The 14,148-nt window shown below is 40.3% G+C and overlaps 1 protein-coding gene across 1 annotated transcript; it reads left to right on the forward strand.

Moving 5' to 3' along the window:
* The first annotated feature begins 3,059 nt into the window (after positions 1–3,059).
* LOC122010290 (patatin-like protein 2) lies at positions 3,060–5,089 on the forward strand. Its single transcript, XM_042566770.1, has 6 exons — positions 3,060–3,309; positions 3,398–3,579; positions 3,698–3,887; positions 3,968–4,129; positions 4,235–4,537; positions 4,656–5,089. The coding sequence occupies exons 1-6, from the start codon at positions 3,160–3,162 to the stop codon at positions 4,905–4,907; spliced, it is 1,239 nt and encodes a 412-aa protein (XP_042422704.1). The 5' UTR covers positions 3,060–3,159; the 3' UTR covers positions 4,908–5,089.
* The last annotated feature ends 9,059 nt before the right edge of the window (positions 5,090–14,148 follow it).

Consider the following 14,148-nt stretch of genomic DNA (forward strand, 5'->3'; position numbering starts at 1 on the left):
TTTGAAAATTATATGCTACTTGGTTTTAAAAACATATTTTTGAAAATTTATTTTGAAAATTGGAGGTTACAAACTTATGTTTGAAAAGAGATTTTACTTAGTTTCAAAAGTTGGTTTTGAAAGTTAGATTTTACAAACTGAGTCTTGAAAAATAAAATCTCATTTAGTTTTGAAAACTTGATTTGAAAATTGGACTTAGCCCTGATAATCTTTTTTTTTTTTTTGTAAAAATGCTATATTTGAAAATTATGTTTGCAAAACTTATTTCGAAAATTAGGTTACATTTGCAAATTTTAAAATTTTTTACAAGTTCAAAAGTTATCTTTCTAAAACTTTAAAACTTTTTTTTAACCTAAGATTTTAAATAAAATATTCTATGTTTTCAACTCCCCCAAGCTAATCTGATTTACATTTCTAAATTTCTTTTACCTTGCTATTCTATGTTTTTTTTTTATGAATGTTAAAGGGGGAGGGTTAGGTGGTTAAGTTAGTTAAACAAAATAAACAAAACTTAAAAGCTAACTTAACAACCTTAAGGTTAAAGTACCTTATGCTTGTTTCTTACATGCATATTTATCACTAACTTAATCAGGTTGTCATTACATCAAAAAGGGGGAGATTGTTGGTGCGGTTAGCACTAACGGTCTAACTCGAGTTTTGATGAATGACAAAATAGGTTAAGTTAGTTTTGTTATTATCTAACACTCTGATCGAGTGTGCAGGAGAAGTCCAGACAAGTCGACGAGCTGACCTGATGTTTGGCACAAAGCCCAGCTAGGTCGACGGGCTGACCGGATAGTTGGCACGAAGTCCAAACGGGTCGACGAGCTGACCGGACATTTGGCACGAAGTCCAGCTAGGTCGAAGGGCTGACCGGATAGCTGGCACGAAGCCCAGACGGGTCGAAGGGTTGACCGGACGTCTAGCAGGTAAGTAAAGGTAAGTCACTGGAGAGGAGTGACTGTGAGGACGCGTTCCCGGGAAGGGAACTTAGGCGCCGATCCGACTTAGAACCATTTCGGAACTCTAAGTCGAGATCTTGACTAGATTCCGGTCTCAGAGAGACGGAATCTAAGTTATACTCTACTTGTTGAACTTAAACTGTGCTAACATCTTGTTTGCAAAGTATATACATCACATGTTTGCCTCCGGACTAACGTTTTCTTACAGAAAGGAAGTTGCTGGAAAACTTCCGGGTGCCCGGGAGGGATCCGGGCGCTCGGGAGGCGAAATTCTATTCCAACGTCGCCTCGCCAACTGGAGCTCACTGATTGGCTCGGCTACGTCACATCCAGGGCACCCTGAAGGTTCCAGGTGCCCCGAACCTCATATATAAAGAGGGTCAAGGCTGGAGTCAGAAACACAACTCACGATCTGTTATTCTGTGCTCCTGCGATACTGCGAAAAGCTCTCCGACAAATCGCCAGTTTGCTTTGTATTCTTTTTATTGTCGGTCCTTTCATTTTCTAATAATTCCTGTACTTTCTTTGTAATTCTCATTTCGAATTATTAGCAATTGCCCACCAAAAGCACCCTTGTGTGCGGGCCTTGGAGTAGGAGTCGACACAGGCTCCGAACTAAGTAAAAAATTACTTGTGTCATTTCTCTTTGTTGTACTCTTTTCTGCTGCGTACTTTCGACAAATTTTAAATCGATATTCACCCCCCCCCCCCTCTATCGAACGCTTGCGATCCAACAGCTTGTACTTAGATGACCAATAAATGTTTGAGTTAGACAATATGAAATTATGATATACGCGCACATCAAACGAAAAAGAGGAAGACAAAAAAATACTTGGCTAATAATAATAAAATAAAATAAATAATTATTTAAGTATAGGTAATGATATAATAGTAGATAGAGCTCAATGGTACAAAATAATTCATATAGTCAATCTCACCTAATGGGATGCTGGTTGTTGTTCTACACATTGTACTCACCTATATATATATATATATATATATATATATATATATATATATATATATATATATATATATATATATATATATATATATATATATATATCCATATTTTTTTATTCTTTCATTTTATTAAGCTCTCAATTATGACAATAAGATTTTATCTTTAGAGTTTAGGGATTGAATATAGTATTACGCGCAAAAAAAATTTTGAATCATTTTTTTTTTTTTTTTTTTTTTAGGTTTGCACCGGTGTGCACGGTCTTTAGGATAACATGGCTCTTTATATAAAAAGAGAGAGTTTATATATATATATATATATAAACTCTCTCTTTATATGTCATTTTAGAAATAAAATTAATTATTAATATATAGAGATAATTTTTAAAAATTTAATATAAAAATATATAGAAAAGAAATTAATTAACTTATAAAATATGATATTATCTGAATACCCTTAATAATAATCTAAAAATTAGAAAAAAAAATCTATTCTAACTGACAGATACAGATGGTAACCATGTAACTCTGTTTATAGATATGAAAATATTACCCTGCCCATCAATTTGGACGCAGTTCCTGTCCGCCCCGAGTGTTTCGGCAATGCGTCCATATCTGCACGCTATAAAGCTGTGAATTTTGATAATCCATTGACGAGTACGCTCCGATGCGGTCAATGCACTGACTGCCATAGAAACACGTTTTACTTACAACTCAATTAAAATAGTTAATTGCCATCCAACCAACTCTAATATATAGTACCTCTGGCCAGCCAGCCTTGGAAAGTCCTCGGCTTATACATAATCCACTTATATTTTTATCTTTATCAAAATCTATTTCTACACTATTAAAGAGGGCATTTCAATATGAACACTAAGGTATATTCGAGTCAAAAAAGTGAAACTTACATGTCCTTGCGGAAGACCACATAAAGACGTTCTAAGCGCACATCAATTAAATTATTGGTGGATTCTGATTTGCACGTTTTCTTTGTTTTTCAGCTCATTCAATGTACGTATTTCGATTTCATATATCGACTATAGTTAATTGCATGATTAAAACGTCAAGATTCCACTTAAATTATTGGGCTCTTGCTGCTTCTCGTTCTATATATTTAGCTCTCTTTCTCACCATCAATCAATGAATTACCGCAGCAGCTGATCTAATTAGCTCCTCAAATATATTCCCTCTTTAATTCGCTCCTAGCTACAAGTACAAGAATAATCATATATACACCATGGCGAGCGATGGAACTGATCCGGCCACCTCCGACTCAAAGCCTCCGCCATCCCTCGGGAAGAGGATCACCGTCCTTTCCATCGACGGCGGCGGTGTTCGCGGGCTGATCCCCGCGACGATCATCGACTTCCTTGAATCAGAACTGCAGGTACGCATATATATATATATGCAGTCATAAATATCCGATCGACGTACCGAGAGATTCAAGTTAATTATATTAATTCTCGGTGTTGCAGAAACTCGACGGGCCTGATGCGAGAATAGCTGACTACTTCGACGTGATCTCCGGCACGAGCACCGGTGGCCTTGTCGCCACCATGCTCGCCGCTCCCGGAGAGAATAACAAACCACTGTTCGCCGCCAAGGACATTGTTCAGTTCTATTTGGATCATAGTCCCAAGATTTTTCCACAGCAAAGGTTAGAATTAATATAATATATCTTTTATATGTATATCTTTTTATATAGGACAAATTTTTGAATAATTAGGATGAAGGATCAAAATTAATTTATGAATTTTACTATTTATTTATTTCAGGTCTGGGTTCCTGAGTCCAGCACTCAACTTGGTTGATGCTCTCGCTGGACCAAAATACAATGGCAAGTACCTTCACACCAAGATTCAAGAACTCTTAGGCGACACAAAATTAAGTCAAACTTTGACCAACATCGTCATCCCTACTTTTGACATTAAAATTTCTCAACCCATCATATTCTCCACTTATGAGGTAATTAAACTAATTACTTAACCCGGCCCACTCTTCTCCACTTATAAGGTGATCCATATTAATTCATATTTTTCTCGCAGACGGAGAAGAATCCGTTGAAGAACGCTCTTCTGTCGGACATCTGCATCAGCACCTCCGCCGCCCCCACATACCTCCCGGGGCATTACTTTGAAACCCATGACGATCAAGGAACGACGAAGAGCTTCAACCTCATCGACGGCGGCGTGGCGGCAAATAACCCAGTAAATTCACACACCCGCGCACATCTAAATAGATATTCTCTGCTCGTAATTAATCTAGGAGCTAGCTAGTTCTTATATGTGCTATACATTATTGATCATGAACAGACGATATCCGCCATAAGCGAAGTGACGAAGCAGATTCTGAAATCGAACACGGATTTCGACTCGTACCAACCGGTCGACTACAGTCGGTTTCTGGTGCTCTCGATCGGGACCGGAACACCTAAACAGGAGGAGAATTATAGCGCACAGACGAGCGCTCGATGGGGTTTGCTCGGGTGGTTGTACAACGGAGGAAATACTCCCATCATCGACATTTTCTCCCAGGCGAGCTCCGACATGGTGGATATCCATCTAGCACATGTTTTTCAGGCACAGGACAGTGAAGGCCGTTACTTTCGCATACAGGTACCTATTTAACAAAATTATAATTAATCATTCATTGTAAAATCGCACCGAATTATTCATCGATTCTAGCTAATTGAATAAAATAAACAAATTAATAAACTAAATGATATATATATAGGACGATACTTTGACTGGTGATGCGACTTCGGTGGATAAGTCGACGGAGAAGAACTTACAGAATTTGGTGGAGATCGGGAAGAAACTGCTGGAGAAGCCGGTGTCGAGGGTGAACCTGGAGACAGGCCTGTCGGAGCCGGTGGTGGATGGGAAGGGAGGAACCACATCGAACCGAGATCGACTCGTCTACTTCGCCAAGAAGTTGTCGAGTGAAAGGAAGCGTCGGCAGGAGAGTTTGGCTTCCAATGCGTGAGAGTTACGTTGTGGATTACTCAGCATCATCAATAATTAATGTTGTTCGTCTAAAAATATATAAATAACTAGTCATCAATAATTAATGTTGTTGGGATTGCACCAATTTGTCAAACTTGTAAGCATGATTAATTTGTTTAAGCTATTCAATGGAAGCACGTACGTGATTGTTCAGTAGGAAAACTCCGCAGTATATATAATGCCTGTTGTTGCAAGGCATAATGGAAGAACATAGAAAAAGATACAAATACACGAGGAATAATCAGATCCAAGCAACAACAACGAGCTTTCTACATGAATGAGTCAGCTTTTGTTGCTCATTACTGCTCTTGAATAATAGGCTGTTTAGATAGCAAATGCTTGACCATTACAAAAATTTAGCATAAAACCAGGACAATTTTCTAGCTACCTGATGAACACCATATCTATTTTGAATTTATTAGTGGTGTCTGATAAGGTTCACTCTATCAAATCATGATATTAGAATCCACACGAATTTTTATTCCCATCCACTCTACAAAATTCAGTAAAAAACTTATTAATAACCTCTTCCGCCAAACTTAACAATATGACATAACTACTAAGCAGGTGAAAACAATGCAAATGAGACTTTTCTCTCATGAACTTATGGATCTGTTTAATTTCACCTTCTTGACTGCCGAAGAAGTAGCATGAGAATGATTACTATGAAAGCAATAACCATACATTGAATTAAATCAATGATGCATCTACAACAAGATATTGTTATCATCCACCAATAAAGCAAAACTAAAATCGAATGATAGGCGAAGAGTACTGATCTAAATCCATTGCAAGAGTCATTAATCCTTGTTATCATAAGAATTCCTGAAAGTTCAACGGAGTCTTCTGTAAGAGTGGGCGGCAACCAAAGCTCGGTCTCAATAGAAAAGAGTTCAAGGAAGAAGAAGAAAAGTCAAATCAAATTTGATATATCAAATTGAATCAACCTTCTCTTCTGATATATCAAAATCATCTTGTAGGGTTTCCATTGCTCCAATATTTTTCATCGGAGTACATCCCTTGCGATGAACTTGCAACTAATTCTAAGTTTAATCCTTTAGTTAGCGGATCCGTTAGGTTATCCTTTGACTTTACATAGTCAAAAGTGATAACTCTCATTGAGAGTAGTCGTCTAATAAAATTGTATCTACGACATATATGCCTAGACTTATCATTATACAAATAGTTTTGTGTCTCACCAATTTCCATCACAATATATGTAAATTGCTGACACAGATTTCGATCACCTAGGAACATTTTCTACGAATTATCGTAGTCATTCAAACTTTTCATCACATTTGTCAAGAGTTATAAACTCATATTCTATCGTGGATCTGGTAATTATGGTTTCCTTTGAAGGTTTCCGATACGACGTGTTGTGGGTCGCCCAAGAGTAGTGTGGAGTCGATAGTAAAAATGATATGGCAGTCAAAGTCAAGGGAAGGTGGTAGCCACAGTCAAGGTGAGGTGGCAATCAAGGAGGCAGTCAAAGTGTAGGTATTCGGACAGACCACTCACCTTTGGAACTTAACTCCTCACTCTCCAAGGGCAAGTCTCCTAGTATGCAGTCGATCGGCCTCATAGCCGGTCGGACTTCCGAGACTTAGTTCCCCACTCTTCAAGAGTAAGTCTCCCCATATACAGTCGATCACCCGATAACATAGGACTTCCAGGACTTAACTCCCCAATTCTTCTGTGCAAGTCTTCCAGCATATAGTCGATCGACACCAACCTCAGTAGGATTTCAGGGACTTAACTCTCCACTTCTCATGTACAAGTCTCTCAGTATATAGCTGGTCAGCACCATCACCGATTGGACATTCTGGAACTTAGCTCCCTACTTTTCAAGAGGAAGTCCCCCGGTATACAGTTGGTCGGCCCTAGAGTCGATCAGACCTTCGAGACTTAGCTCCCCACTTCTCAAAGGAAAGTATCCCAGCATATAGCTGGTTAGCACTAGCGTCGATCGGACCTTTCGAGACTTAGCTCCATTTTCAAGGGCAAGTCTTCTAGCATATAGTCGATCGGCACCAAAGTCCGTCGGACCTTTGGGGACTTAGCTCCCTACTCTTCAATGGCAAGTCTCCCAGTATACAATCAATCGACCCTAGATCCAGTCGGACCTTCGAGACTTAGCTCCCCACTTTTCAAGGCAAGTCTCCCAGCATATAGTCGGTCGGCACCAGTGCTGGTCAGACCTTGCAGGACTTAGCTCCTCACTCTTTAGGGGCAAATCTCCCAGTATATAGTCGATCGATCCCAATACTGGTCAGACCTTCCGAGACTTAACTCTCCACTTCTCCTATGCAAGTCTCCTAGCATACAGTTAGCTCGATACAGAGCTAATCGAACTTTCGAGACTTAGCTCCCCACTCTTCAAGGGTAAGTCTCCCAATATATAGCCGATTGGCCCCAACATCGGTCGGACCTTTCAGGACTTAGCTCCTCATTTCTCCTGTACAAGTCTCTTAGCATACAGTCGGTCAAATACAGAGTCAGTTGGACCTTCTAGATTCAGGTTCTCACTTTTCAAGGGCAAGTCTCCCAGTATATAGTCAATCGAATATAGGGTCGGCCAAATTTCCTCCAAGAGACAACAGTGTCAAAGAATCGTAATAACCTCTCATAGAATAACGATTACTCGTCAGGGAATATTCCACTACCCCGACATATGCACACAATGGAACCTTCTTCTAAGGGTGGTCATAGCTCATCTTTTCTTCAACATATTCTGACACTAGACATTCCCTAACACCTCATTATAGTAGAGGTTATGATGGTCAGTATAAAAAGGTGGTCCTCTCTATTGATCAGGTACATTATATATGCTACGCAAGCACACACACATCAACATTACTGTTCTACTATTAATCTTCTTCTCTATTTTTCACTTAGTTACTATTTTAACTTAAGCGGCAGAGTGTCTATGCCAAGGACCGTCTCCCTGTCTCGGTGACTAACGTTTTCTCCTCCCAGTTTTCATTTTTGCCGTGCAGGTTCATCCATGTCATCAATGTTGGTGCAATATCCCTCAGGTCAAGGTTGACCTGGGTAACCAAGCTGAGTCTTAGTTTAGGTTTAGATGTTTGACAATAAGATATTGATTGAAGAAGAGTCAAGTAGGTCAAGGTTGACTGGATACTTGACTGGGAAGTCCTAACTGGGATGTTAGGCAAAATGAAAGTCCTGGTGAGTGAAGCCAGGCAGAAGAAAAGTCCTGGTGAGTGAAGCCAGGCAGAAGGAAGTCCTAGTGAGTGAAGCTAGGCAGATGGAAATCCTGGTGAGTGAAGCCAGGTGAAAGTCCTAGTGAGTGAAGCTAGGTGAAAGCCCTGGTGAGTGAAGCCAGGCAAGGGAAAATCCAGATGGATCAAGGATGATCGGACATCTGGTGCTGGGAAGTCCAAGTAGGTCAAAGGATTGACTGGATACTTGGCATGAAAGAAAAGTCCAAGTAGGTCAAAGGGATTGACCGGATACTTGGCACAGAGAAAAGTCCAAGTGGGTCAAAGGGATTGACCGGACACTTGGTAAGGGAGTCCTAGCAGGTCAAGGGAGTGACTAGATGCTAGGCATGACATACCAACAGGTCAAGGTTGACCGAATGTTGGTTAGGGATGTTTGGGACTTGGTTTTGGACAAAAACCAAGTTCTGGATCGATCCGTGGATCGATCCAGGCTCTGGATCGATCAGTGGATCGATCCAGACCTGTCCCAGCGAACAAAAAGCTTCTGGATCGATCCGTGGATCGATCCAGATGTCCCAATCGATCAGTGGATCGATTGGGACGCGGCTGCTTCGCGCGATAAGCGCTGGATCGATCCGTGGATCGATCCAGGCGTTTTTCCAGAGCACAGAGGCGCTCTGGATCGATCCGTGGATCGATCCAAAGCCTCCCGATCGATTGGGAACATTCGAATCGATCGGGATCCGACCGTTGGCGTCGTTTAAAGCCGTGGTCTTCGGCATCTCTTTACGAGCTCTTCTCAGATTCATTCCAGCTCCTCCACAGCTCTCTACAAGCACGTGATCGCCAGTTCTTGAAGGTTCTTGGAGGCTTTCCAAGTCAAGAGGCGGATCTATTGCAAGAGAAAGAAGTTAGGGTTAGGGTTTTTACGGCACATCTTGTAAGCTTTTGCTTAACTTGTATTTCCCTTTCTTCTTCTTGTATTGAGAGTGTTGTAGGGCTTCTCCGCCTTTGGTAGTTACCATAAAGGAGTGTTATTCATAGTGGAGGGTGTGTGCGTTGGTGTGGATCCTTGGATTAGTCACCTCTTGTGAGGTGGATACCAAGTAAAATCCTAGTGTTAGCGTGTTTGTGTTTGTTTCTGTATTTTCCGCTGCACATCCAAGAAGAAACAAGCAACGAAGAGCACCGAGCGAACGCGACGAGCTATTCACCCCCCCTCTAGCTACTTTTGGTCCTAACAAGTGGTATCAGAGCGAGGTTGCTCTTCACCGGAATCATCGCCGGAAGGGTCAAGCATAACAACAAAAGCTAGAGGGTGAAGAAGTTGGAGCAAATTCATCAAAGTCAAAGAATTCAAGAAGCTCAACTTCAAGATGCAATTCCAAGATGGACTTGGATTTGATACAAGGGTGGCTCCACCATACACTTCTACGAGTTTCGATTCTTGGAAATCAAGAATCGAAAATTTTCTTATGATGGAGATAGAGCAATGGTTTGCTCTAATGGAAGGCTTCAAAGCTCCAACAAACTCCAAGGGCAAGCTTCTAAAGAAAAGCAGATGGAGCTCAGAGCAAATTCAAAGGGGCGAGGCAAATGACAAAGTGACCAAGCTTCTGGTCAACTTATTGCCTAGCCACATCTTGGCTCGAGTTGGAGAATTCGAAGATGCCAAGGAGCTTTGGAGCAAATTGGCCAAGCTTCATGAAGAGATCCCCTCCACTGTACAAGATCATGAAGAATCCAAAGAGGGTGACTCTTTGGAGCAAGACCAAGAGGAGGACCCCGAGGTTGAGAGATACTCAACCTCCGAAGAAGAGGAAATCCAAGAAGCTTCATCCTCAAGGGAATGCAACGAAGGGAACAAGGAGGGAGCATACTCCTTGTTTCACATTCAAGATGATGAAGCCTCCACCTCTAGGATTGAGGGGGAGCAATCCTTGGTGACGCCGGATCAAGAAGAAGGAGAAGCTTCTACATCCGGGTCAAGTGAAGAAGAAGAAGATGGTGCCACCTCCGAAATTCAAGAAATAGCAAATGGAGGAGCAAGTGCCATCCCTACACAAGAAGGTATAAATGTTTCAATTAAAAATAAAAATCATATAATATGTTTTGAGTGTAGGGAAAGTGGGCACTACAAGAGCAAGTGTCCCAACTTGGCCAAGAAGAAGGGTCAAGTGACACAAAAGGGCAAGGAGAAGCCCAAGGAGACCACCCCCGGGACAAAGAAGAGCAAGGAGCACATTGTGTGCTTCTTGTGTCAACAAAAAGGGCATTACCGAAGTCAATGCCCCAAGGGGAAGAAGATGGTCAAGGCTCATGGAGGAAGCTCTAGTCAAGGGGGAGCCTCTAAGGTAAAGAAGAAGGTAACATTTATTGAGCCTACTCCTCTACATTATGGTAAAAAGCATGATAGTTCAAATTTATATCATTTTAATGCTATTTACCATGAAAATAGAAAGCATGATAGTGTTAAAGAAAAACATATAGCTTTTCATGCTAAAACTACTACACCTAAGGCTAGGATTGTAGGTAAAAATCTAGGCGTAAACTCTAAGGATTTTAGATACAAGCCTAGAAACAAAAATGCTCATGGGTCAAATACTAAGGACTTAGTGAGAGAAAATCAAGTCTTGAGGTCAAGACTTGATAAAATGGAAAAGACCCTAAAAAGGATGGAAAATATCCTATTAGGGCAAAATGAGCATAACCTAGGTCTAGGAGCACAAAGGTCATCTAATGGCCATAGAGGTTTGGGATACAAACCAAAGGCTAAGAAGGATGTGCCCTCTTACCATAGAGTTCCATATAGCTATGGAACAAACCCTAGGTCTAGTGGTCAAGCCAAAAATACTAGGGAAGTCATCTCTAAGAGTATTTTTGCAATAAATGTGACTAAGACTTCTAAGAAGTCTAAGAAAGTCACAAACAAGGTCACAAGGGAGGTTATCCCTAGAGTTGACCTAGAAAATGTGACCAAGGCTTCTAAGAAGCCCAACAAGGTCACTAGGAAGGTATCTAGGGAAGTTATCCCTAGTGAGTACCTAGAGCATCCAAGGAGCACCAATAGGTGTTGGGTTCCTAGGAGCATCTTCTCTACCCCATAGATGGGTTAGAGAGTGTCAACTCCGATTAGAAGGGTAGTTAACCCAACTTTGAGGAAATTGACACTCAAGGAGCATTTTCAAGGTTTAGTTAACCTTTGAAAATGAAATGGACCTATTATTTACTCCGTGAAAGAGTAAAATGTGCCTAATGGTGGAAGATTTGATTTTAATCTTAAATGGCACATATTGGAAAATTAATAAGAACTATCAAGTTGGGTTTTTGGTATGTTCTTAGGCAATTTAAGGCAATCCGGGCCTTAAATTTAAAAGTGCTACTCTTGAGGAAAAATGGAATATGCCAACATTTGAGGACATGTTCATTTTAATTGGCATAAATTAATCAAGGGAATAAGAAATGCAAACTTAGGCTTTGGCATTTTCTTGAAGCACTTTGGGCAAGCTAGGGTTTAAGTCTTAGGATTAGCTAAGATTAACGATACTTAGATAGGTAATCTAGGTATATTTTATTTATGCTAAACCTTGCCATGATTGTTTGCTCATAATATGCCATGACATCATATTTAATCTTATTTGTATTTTGCATTCATGACTTATCATGAAAAATACAAAAATACCATGTCATGTCATACATACATCATGTAGTTATAGGAATCTTTCTTTTGAAAGCTATTTTATTTTGATGTATGCCATAACATTATCATGCATTATGTTTATTTCCTTAAAAAAAAAAAAAATTAAGGACATATGGCATTAGTTAAACAAGTGGCATTTGTTTAAAACAGGTGGAATAAACAAGTGACATTTGTTTAACAAGTAAATCAACAAGTAACATCCTTTGTGGATGTCTACCTCTCAAAATGCCTAGATAGATATGCATGATCCCTAGAATAGGGCAAAACCAAAATCTTACATCTCACAAAGACCTATAAGGTGACTTATATGTGTTTTAGTGCATATTATATACAAGTGAGATGTTAGGATGATGAACAAAACTCAAGATGTTGATTTAGTGCATTCTTTTGAGTTTTAAGTTCATCAAAACACATAGTTATGTGTTTTCCCATCATTGGGAAAGCTAATGTACAAGCCATGTGCATTATGCCCAAGGAACATGATGGGATATTGGTTTTGAAAATGTTTTAAAATGTTTTGGAAAACCTTGGTGAAGGCTATCTTTTGATAGTAATCACCATTGAATAGTTGACACAAACTTGAAGAAAACACTAAAGTTTTTGCAAGCTTTCAAGTTTGTGTCAATCTTTGAAAATATGATGTATTTTCATAGAAAGCTATTTTTCCATGATTAAGTATGCCTAAATAATGTCTACACGAAATTTCATAATTTTGGATTTTGTAGAATTTTCTAGGGGTTTCGGTGACTGAAATGGAATTTCAGCAACTATCGAGCTCCGATCTATCCATGGATCGATTGAGTTCCATGAATCGATCCATGGATCGATTCAAACGGCAATTCCCGCGAAAGCTCATGGATCGATCAGCCGATCGATCCGGGAGTCTAAATCGATCCGTGGATCGATTCGAAAAGGTTCAATCGATTGGAACCCAACTCAATCGATCCAAGTTGCTGATTTTGGCCGGAAGGCCCGATTTCAGCATCTTTGAACCTCTTTGAGTCTAGGTAACCATTCCAAACCCCTTAAATACATTTGTATACATACAAAGGGTGTTTTCATGTTGAAAACAAGGATGGATTGGTTAACGAAGACTAAGTAAGTTTCGGTTGAGGTTGTTTCAAATTTTGAATATTTGAACCTCAAAACTTCTAAATTTGGGTTTCCTAAAGGTTTAGGATTCCAAGTCATTGTTGGTGCAATGACGAAGTTACCACCATGTCTTTAGGGAGGGACTCTTTAAAGACATGAAAATTATTTTCATGAACCTTGGAAGGTGGTTAACCTTCTGTTGTGAACTTGCTCAATGTTGAGCATTTAAACTTGAAATGGGAAAAATGGGGAGTGGATATCCTCATTATTTCAAGTGGACACTCAAGTGGTTGAAAATGCTCAAGGTTGGGTATTTGTCAACATTGAGGGAGAAGTTAAGGATAAATGAAGGGTATGGGACCTTCATTATCGTGTTGATCACAACGAGTGATGTTGTGAACAACGATGAGCAACTCTTCAGGGGGAGAGTCTTCAACAAATGGATTTGTTGAAGTGTGCCCAGAATTGGAGCATGGGTTGATGTGTGTCCGACGATGGGTTGATGTGTGCCAATAGGGGGAGAATGTATGGTTAAGCTTAGTCCTTCATTACCTATGGGAAGGTCATAGGGGGAGAATGAAAGGACTCATGAAAGGGAGTAAGTTAGGCTTTCATTACCTAGAGGGAGTTTGCCCTCTTAGGGGGAGAATGAAGAGCTTAATTTATGCTTTCATTACCTAGTGGCATGAAGAAGGAGGCTATGGGATTAGCCTAACTTACATATGGGATTGTAAGTGTTATTGTGGTATTGTCAAACATCAAAAAGGGGGAGATTGTTGGTGCAATATCCCTCAGGTCAAGGTTGACCTGGGTAACCAAGCTGAGTCTTGGTTTAGGTTTAGATGTTTGACAATAAGATATTGATTGAAGAAGAGTCAAGTAGGTCAAGGTTGACTGGATACTTGACTGGGAAGTCCTAACTGGGATGTTAGGCAAAATGAAAGTCCTGGTGAGTGAAGCCAGGCAGAAGGAAGTCCTAGTGAGTGAAGCTAGGCAGATGGAAATCCTGGTGAGTGAAGCCAGGTGAAAGTCCTAGTGAGTGAAGCTAGGTGAAAGCCCTGGTGAGTGAAGCCAGGCAAGGGAAAATCCAGATGGATCAAGGATGATCGGACATCTGGTGCTGGGAAGTCCAAGTAGGTCAAAGGATTGACTGGATACTTGGCATGAAAGAAAAGTCCAAGTAGGTCAAAGGGATTGACCGGATACTTGGCACAGAGAAAAGTCCAAGTGGGTCAAAGGGATTG

Source organism: Zingiber officinale, chromosome 8A (assembly GCF_018446385.1).
Source record: "Zingiber officinale cultivar Zhangliang chromosome 8A, Zo_v1.1, whole genome shotgun sequence".
NCBI lineage: Eukaryota > Viridiplantae > Streptophyta > Magnoliopsida > Zingiberales > Zingiberaceae > Zingiber > Zingiber officinale.

What these genes read in the sequence shown, in the direction of transcription:
- LOC122010290 (XM_042566770.1), top strand. Translation starts at nt 3,160, where the DNA reads ATGGCGAGCGATGGAACTGATCCGGCCACCTCCGACTCAAAGCCTCCG. An exon ending in TCCTTGAATCAGAACTGCAG is followed by an intron (nt 3,310 to 3,397) that starts GTACGCATATAT and finishes TCGGTGTTGCAG; the next exon opens with AAACTCGACGGGCCTGATGC. An exon ending in GCCGTTACTTTCGCATACAG is followed by an intron (nt 4,538 to 4,655) that starts GTACCTATTTAA and finishes ATATATATATAG; the next exon opens with GACGATACTTTGACTGGTGA.